The sequence below is a fragment of the Pseudomyrmex gracilis genome, unplaced genomic scaffold, assembly GCF_002006095.1.
Source record: "Pseudomyrmex gracilis isolate BER0280 unplaced genomic scaffold, ASM200609v1 scaffold_3073, whole genome shotgun sequence".
Classification (NCBI taxonomy): domain Eukaryota; kingdom Metazoa; phylum Arthropoda; class Insecta; order Hymenoptera; family Formicidae; genus Pseudomyrmex; species Pseudomyrmex gracilis.
Window position 1 is genome coordinate 2,180 of NW_018023657.1, and position 8,544 is coordinate 10,723.

The 8,544-nt window shown below is 32.5% G+C and overlaps 1 protein-coding gene across 1 annotated transcript; it reads right to left on the reverse strand.

Moving 5' to 3' along the window:
* Positions 1–417: 417 nt before the first annotated feature.
* On the reverse strand, positions 418–2,941 carry LOC109863078 (fatty acyl-CoA reductase 1-like). Its single transcript, XM_020443261.1, is given in 7 exon segments — positions 418–528; positions 946–1,032; positions 1,174–1,353; positions 1,495–1,743; positions 1,836–2,138; positions 2,242–2,390; positions 2,489–2,941. Coding segments are annotated over 7 exon segments (1,500 nt in total). The 3' UTR covers positions 418–449.
* Between the last annotated feature and the right edge of the window lie 5,603 nt (positions 2,942–8,544).

Genomic DNA, 8,544 nt, shown 5'->3' on the forward strand with positions numbered 1-8,544 from the left:
GATGGTCTCATTGTCAACGATCTTGATAGTCCTTCTCCAATCTTCACACTTTTTCTACATCCTCCGAAGAAGGATAGATAATCGTCCAATACGATCTGATCGCTTTGTGTGTACACTGAGCTCACATTACGCAAAGTCTCTTGCTATAAAGTTGTTCTGAAGCAAACAAATTGATATCATTAAACCTTTGTCAAGTAAGCCCAAAAAGCTATTGAGAGAAATTTACTTGCGAAACAATATGAATCGACAGAAAAAGTCGTGAACCCTTAAACAAAATTTGAAGTTATTGAAATATATGTTAACAACTTAAATTTCAAAACTTAAAACAAGCTGTACAGCTGGGTATAAGTATACTGTACAAAATGATTTGTATATCTCGTGAACTTTGAGAAAATTACTAATTTTAACGTAAAAACAGAAATAATTCTTGATATACAATATAACGTATTTTACAAGAAAAATGAGTAGAAAATATACAATAGCAGAATCACAAACAATATCTTGATTATTTCATGGAGCCAGTCCATCCTGAAACATCAATAATGGTAATGAACATCTTATTACGTTTATATCACATAGAAATATGTAACGTTTTATCATTAGTAGCATACACATTTGAAAATAACAATGTTTCTTTTGCAAAAACCTAAAATAAACAAGCTTCTAAGAGCTGGCGGTACACCTTATACTAAGTATTGAATGCCATAGCATTTCCACATTATGACCTAAGTTTTACCTAACAACGTCACAAACGATCAACTAAAGCACATGGCGAATTTGTGTAAAACGTTCCTGTCAAAGAATGCTACCTACACCTTTAATCTAAATGTCCTACAGACTAATATTGTTTCTCAATGCAATACACACAGAGAGCGAACAAACTCTTCACTTGAAAACAACAAGTAGCAAGTTTACAGAGTAAAGCTTTTTTTTACTGAATCTTACCTTTTACGATGACGTAAAACTCTAGCTTGTTCTAAAGGACTCATGTCTTCATTGAGCAAGTACATTTTTGCACCGATAATGCCACGCCTAAAATAGAAAATTATAATTACTTATTAATCTCTAGATTTCTTGAACACAGAAAAAATTTTATTGATTAACCAAGTCTTTTCCTGATAAAATTGCGCACGTAGTACATACATATTCGCATGTGTGAGATTTAATACGCACCTGATAAATTCTTCTGTGTCAAAATTCACACTATTTTTATATCCAAAATCTTTTTCATTAGCAGCGCTCAGATTCTCAAAGATGTTTATTAAATTTGTGTTATTAAACTGCCAAAAGTGAGTTAGAAAAAAAGACACCGCACGGTTTGATATATATATCTTTCGTTGCAACTTCAGTAACCTACATAAATCATAGTATATACGTTACACTTACAATTCTTTCAACCACACTTCAACACTTTCAACCACAAATTTCAAATGTGACAATGCACAGTTTTTAATATCTGGCGTGTAATTATCAGAATTTTAAAATAAAACTTACATCGGACATAAACGTAATATTTTCAACACAGCATCTATTAATAATGCCGGAACAATATGTAAAACTAACACCAATATGTAATATACCAATCCACTATTTGTTATAATCGTCTGTGGTTTCCAAAGTGTTCGCTCAAAAGGAATATCATATACGGCACGAAATCCTGCGCGCATTACCTTTCCGATACTTATGGTTTTCATGTTGTTTACAGAGCAATTGTAAATGTGAAGACTATTATTCTCGAAGATGCTGATTTGTAAAACATAGTATGAAGTTTAATTTTCTACATTAATCGAAACAAGTAAGTTAAATACTAAACAGTGTCTTTATCACATACGTACTTTTGTATTCCGCGTTTCCAAGCTACGATTATCATTGCTTTAATCACTATATCTACTGGGATAAAGTCGCAAGTTATACTAGAATCTGCATAAATTACGCGTAGTAGTCCAGTACCACCACCAATCAACATGCCGATAGGTCCGTTAAAATTGTCAATCCAGCCTGGTACAGGATCATTGACTGATGGTACGACAATAGATGGTCTAAGGATAATGCATGGCAACGATTCGGAAAAGTCATTTATCACTTGCTCGGCTAGTCTTTTCGTAAAGACATAAGTATTTGCCATTGTTCCAATATATCTGCAAAAATCAATGTACAGGCGTGAACGTATTTTGACAATGGCAATATATACACACTACAACGTATGTGTTTCGTGTGCACGGGCAATTGTATAGAACTTACTTCGCTGTAAAAATCTTTAGAATCTCATCGTCGATGGTCTCAGCGATTTTGATCGTCTTTCTCCAGTCAACATTCTCCAAAGGATACAAGACCTCGTCCATGATGGGTTTATCGCTTTGTGTGTACGTCGAGCTCACATGAAGCAGAGCCTTTTTTTGTATAGAAAATTAAACATAACGTCATTAGAATATGTCACGTGTGCACAGAAAGTTATTGACAAAAACGTACTTGCGAAACAATATCTTACCACTATATTTTTCATAGTTTGGGCCAAAATACAAATGTCACGCGTCGACCGTAAGTTTGTAAAAATCGCATCTTTCAGACTCTAGTCAAAGCGGACAGAAGCCGCTACGTGGAATATTATCGACACTTTTTCACTTAACATTTTCCTGTCCTCTGGCAATAATCCTAAATNCTCCCTACTNACGTNTCCGNTTATTGGAANAATNTTCTNAAAACTGTTTGGCCGNTCGCGCCGTAATAAATCAAAAAGTTTGTTTTCTAACATTTTCTTTAACCTGTCGTTGATGGTTNGTCCTTTTTTTGGTCGAATCAGTAAAAATATTTCCTTAATATTTGGACAACTTCTCAGTAATTTTTCACATAGCGCTTTTCCCAGGAAACCTGTGCCACCAGTGATGAACACACTTCGATGAGAGTAAAAGGTGGGTATAAATGTATTAGCGTCTTCACTCATATTAACTAAAATATTTAAAACGTCTATAAAGTAGTATGTGATAGATACTGAGAAGTTTCAAATAAGTAGATAGTCAGCAACTCACAAATGTTGATGTGATCAAACCTAAGCACGTTCTTTTCCGTCAAAGGTTTTGTACGTAAATGAGTCTAACTGAATAGTCGGCTTATTTATAGGAAATGATGAGGTCGTTTAGAGGAAATGATGAANACTTTTTTTCATGATATGCAATATTCTAAAAGTTCGAAGAGCAGTCTACTTTACATTTACATGTTGTGTTTAATATTAATTTATGTGCATGTGTGTGTGAGTGTGTGATTTAAACTTATAATATATTCAATATTCATAATTTTGATGTATAATAGCGTGATACCGGTAAACGCGCAGAAACAAAATTTCTTGAAAATCGCNCACGAATGAACGATTACGTTTTCCTACAATCGGGTTCAACTACAAGTGGAAAACGTTGAGAAATAAGCTAGTTGCAATCTCTGTTTGCTAGCTAAATTATAGAAAAATATGTCCAAAATAAAAAAAGACATAGTTTCTTTTGAAGAACAGAATACCATATACACTTAAACACATAAGTCTTTCGTATATTTGTCTGCCTACATTTTCACGTTTAGGAGTTTGTCATCGATGCCGTACACACAATCAAACATTGCTATTGAGAGATATTATAGCGGTCACGAAATAAAAAAAGTATTAAAAAAGATTTCTCTAGATGAGAAATTAATACCTACGTGAATAGAGTATTTATTCATGTAAATGTTTTATGTTCAAAATACACTAGTTGAAGTGATAATAACCGATAGTTTAATCTTTTCATTCTAATGTGTTAGAACTTTTTAATAGTGTTTAGAGATGCTTTCCTGACATTTGTATAATCAGCAAGTATAACATTGATTTAAAAATATTTTGTAATACAGATATACAAATAAGTTAGTTTATATGTGTTAAACTGAAAAAATACAAATAAGTAAAACGTTCTCTACAGTATACATTTATGGTATATCGTGTCAATCTCGTATTGTTGTTACCATCAAAAGTTTAGTATTACAAACTAATTTAAACATTCACTTTTTTCAAAAAAAAAAAAAAAACATTCACTTATAGCAGAAAATAAAAAAAACTCATTTCCTCGATTTATACTCTAAGTTACGTATTGTACGATCATGAACGTGAATACAAGATGTAGCATAGTATAATCACAAACAATATTTTGGTTATTTTATGAAGCCAGTCCATCCTGAAACATCAATAATGGCAATGCATTAAGTAATTTTATCGTTTTTATCATTTATAATATATGACGTCTTATCAAATATCACGTAGTTTTTGCAGCTCGTTTGGCATTGGTTTCTATAAAACGAATATTAACATGCTTCTGACAATACAGCTCATGAAAATGATTAAATGTCAGCACTTCCGTTATGACCTGGTAGCTACGAACGTCACAAAAACCGATCAAAGTGCGCACGTAACTTTGCAATATCATGTGAAAAACGTTTCTATGTGAGAATATTATTTTGCAATNTATTATTATAATGACGTAAAGTATTTTACACAATATTGTTTCTTAACAAGAAACGAACACAGAAATGTGTAAAAAACAGTCAAAAGTGATACAAAAAATATTGACAATTTTGCAGTAATCATTTTAGATGTTTAATCTTACGTTTTACGATAACGTCTGAGTTGTTCCAAGCGACTCATATCTTCATCCCTGATAGGAAACCATTTACAAAAGTATATGACAAAATCTTTCACTCAAATTGTAATTTGCAATTATACAGACATATTTTAGGAAATAGATGCATAAACATTGATCTTTTCTGAAATATTTGCAGTTGTTTGCAAACTTACTTTCCAAATACTATTTCGGCAAAAGAATAACGATATGGCGAATCATCGTAGCGGTATATTTGCAAAATTAATTTCACAAAGAAATTGTTCAATAATTGAGAAAAGAAATTCAGCTATGTGATGTTTCAAATATGTAGAAATATGATTGAATATGAAGAAATGCAAGAAATCGTCGTCACTCACGATGTCATATTTGTGCAATATTTTCACAATTTGTCTATTGGAGGTATCGTACGTGGAAATGCATAACGACTCTTTTCCAATTTTTGACAAATATTATTTACAAAATTTTATTTCGACAAAACTGTTGCGTTATGGCGAACCATCTTAGTGCAATCATTGCAAAATCGTCGCCATTCATGATGCCATTTTTTTGCAATATTTTCACAAACGTGCCTGTTAGGGTATATAGTACAAAGAGAGGATCGTCGGAGGGTCAAAATTTTGACTCGGGGAGATCTGCGCAACACGATTTGATAGCAAAACGACATTTATCGAGTCAAAATGTTGACCCTCTGATAAACTTCTCAGTGTACTATATAATAGGATTTACGATAGTAAAGTAAGTTCAATTGCAAGGATAAAATTTACTCCTACTTTAAACTTAAAAGTATCACAAATTTCCACTTTCTCCAAATTAGGATTAAAGTAGATTCTTTTTCTGTAGGAGCTAAAGTAGTAAACTAGGTTCAATTAAAACCTCTATTGAACCTACACAAAAAGATTTCCTTAGATTTAACAAATTTTGTTAGATTAAATAATCTTAAAATTTCATTTAAAAAATTGTTTGCGGCTTGCGCCCTCACACAGCTTCGAGAAGATTTCACTCGAATTAAGTTTTGGAGGCCCGATTCAGCTCGCTAATCAACCGATAAACTCCATTGGAAGGAACTAGATCTGAAAAAATCCTAAGGTGATGGCGGGATTCGAACCATTTTTTCTTTAATAAAATATGATTATTTTTATCTAATTTATTCTCAAGCTATCCTATACACACATTTTATTTATTATTTATTTAAATTATTATTTTATTAGACATATTCCAGTGCAATCTATCTGCAACAATAGATAAAAATATTTCTCTTATTATTATTACTTCTTTATTATTCTTATAATTTAAAGTACATTTTTATAACGCGCAATTTTTTGTTTCAAAAAATGTTATATTTAAATCAAATATATTTTATATTACATTTATGTTAAAAAATGTTTTTTTCCTATGTAAAAAGAACCTACTTTTATTACCAAAATATCAAGAGTGTTTTTAGGTTCAAAATAGGAGTAACGTAAAATTTATAAAATTAAAGGATCAAAAGAGGAGTAAATGAATATAATCGTCAAAGTAGGTTTTAAATAAATATATTGGTCAGTTCAATAAATTCGAATTATTTTCAAAAGTTTGAAAGTAGCATCAAAATTGCGGATTGCTTCATATTTGGCGTCAATTTGATCTCAGGTTATATTATCAAGCTGTGCTCGATTTTTACTATAGCAATTTGCTGTTACTTTTTGTCGCCAAGCTTTGGCAACAAAATCTAAGCCTACTGCGAACACAATTGACAACCAATTTGCTGAGAAGTTTTGCTTACACTTCATGACATTTTGCTGACAACTTGCGAACAAATTGTTTACTAAGTAACTGTTTTTCCTGAAGTGAACGCCAAAATTGCATAAATTCTCGTTAAACGAGGTGAGGAAAAGATTCATATTATACATAATACGTATCACATGAAATGTTTACGTGAAAGAGAAACAAGAATTACCTTAATTCACCGATGCAACGTGAAATGTGATGTTGCAATCTCGAGCGTTTATCTGTACTTGCGGCATAAGATAAATGTTGTTATTCGAAAGAAATTATTATCATCTTCATAACACAAGAAAACAAGATTAGAGATGCGTCGAGAATTATGCAATATGAGATAGAAAAAGTGAGAGAGAGAAAGAATAGAATTAATCTGTATTGGAAAATATTCCTATATTGTAAAACCCACGGTTTTGTGCACATTTCATCAGGTATGATAGTGGCAGGCTTTGCGAGAAGAGCGAAGAGAACAAGAGAAATCGTTGATATTTTAAAAGATTCCTCGTGAAAGCTCCACGTTGTGAAATGCGACGTGACTAAAGAGGATAGCGTAATAACGGCTTTCGCGTGAGTGACGGGCACTCTAGGATCAGTAAGCGTTCTCGTGAATACCGCTGGTATCACTAACGAATCTTTGCTCAGTGGTAGAAAAAAACAGCTTGAGAAGTAACGCAACGACTAGACAATTTTATTGTCGTCTTTTTAACATACATTATGATTTTATCTACCTAATGAATAAGTATTTATCAGAAATATTACAAGCATTTATCTAAAGAGTTCTAATATTTTTCAAAAAAATTTGAGTGAATCTATTACACACACAGCAGTTTTTTAACACATTAGCGATCTGTGTTTGACGTGTTCTCGGTCTCTGCTTGTGTACACGCGAAGCCGTTCGTATGATGCGTGAAACAACGGCGGACAATGCCGTTGTGATTCACGTAAATAGTGTGACAGCATTGTGCAACTATACTAAAAGTTTTATTGCCTTAGGGTGGCCATACGGCTGTGCCACCAACAAGCGAGCGATAGCTGTGATAGCTCTGCTATTCTCGTACTTGTCCATACACGCAAACACACACGTCCCACCTAAAGCAATTAAATACAATAATTATTTGAAAAAATTGTGTGGCAGTAAAATTGTATGCGCCGCAAAAAGAGTGAAATTGCAAATCCTTGTGATCGTTTTTATTTTAAATCTTGTACTTTTATATACCATATATGTATAATCGAAGTAAGTACTTACTCCATGTTTGCTCGGCTAAAGCCAAAACATGATCGTTTAAACTTTTCACCTTCTCGCCGTCGGAGTATTTTGATCTTCAGTCGTTTTTACATACTCGAACTTCGCGGCGAACTACGAATAAAATATTAAGAGAGATAAGAGTTTTGTCATTCGATGTCTCTAATTTTTTCAACTGTCGTCGAATTTTAGTCGCGTTACTTGTTATTATTGTTTGTTTTTTGTTCGAATTGCGTACACGAGATATAAGTAAAACTATCGCGTAGGATGTTTAGAAAACTATAGTATCGTATACTATGTCTCGAGTACAGAAATTGATTATTGTTCTACGGTTTTGAACACAAAAAATGATTAAGTCAAATATTATAGAGCATTATGCTCAATATTCCAAACCTGGGCATTAATCCAGAAACGTCTTCAAAATGCTATGAAACCACTTATTCTGCGTTTTCCGAGCAGTTTATACTCAAGTATATCGGAAGCTCCAACAATGAGATCGCATGTTTCTTATCGCGTCCGTGACAGATAGAATTGACACTAGATGCGCGCCGTGACGTTTTTTCACAAATAAATTCGTTACTTTAGTCTTTCTTTCTGTCGATGTTTGTTTACATAACGTTACGTAGATCAAACGGCCAGCATAAGGTAGAATACACCAGTATCGCGGAATTAACTTAAGTCCAAACCTTATCATATGTGTCGCACACAAATGCTAGAGGAAATAAGATAGTATCTTGCAATACCTATATACCCGGGAAAAAATGGATTAAATCTAAATAGATCTAATTTAAATCTAACAAGATAAAAAAAATGGAAAACTAGATCTAATTAGATCCAAATAAGATCTAAATAGATATAAAGTAGATCTAAATAGATATAAGTAAATCTATGTAAATTTACACTTTATTT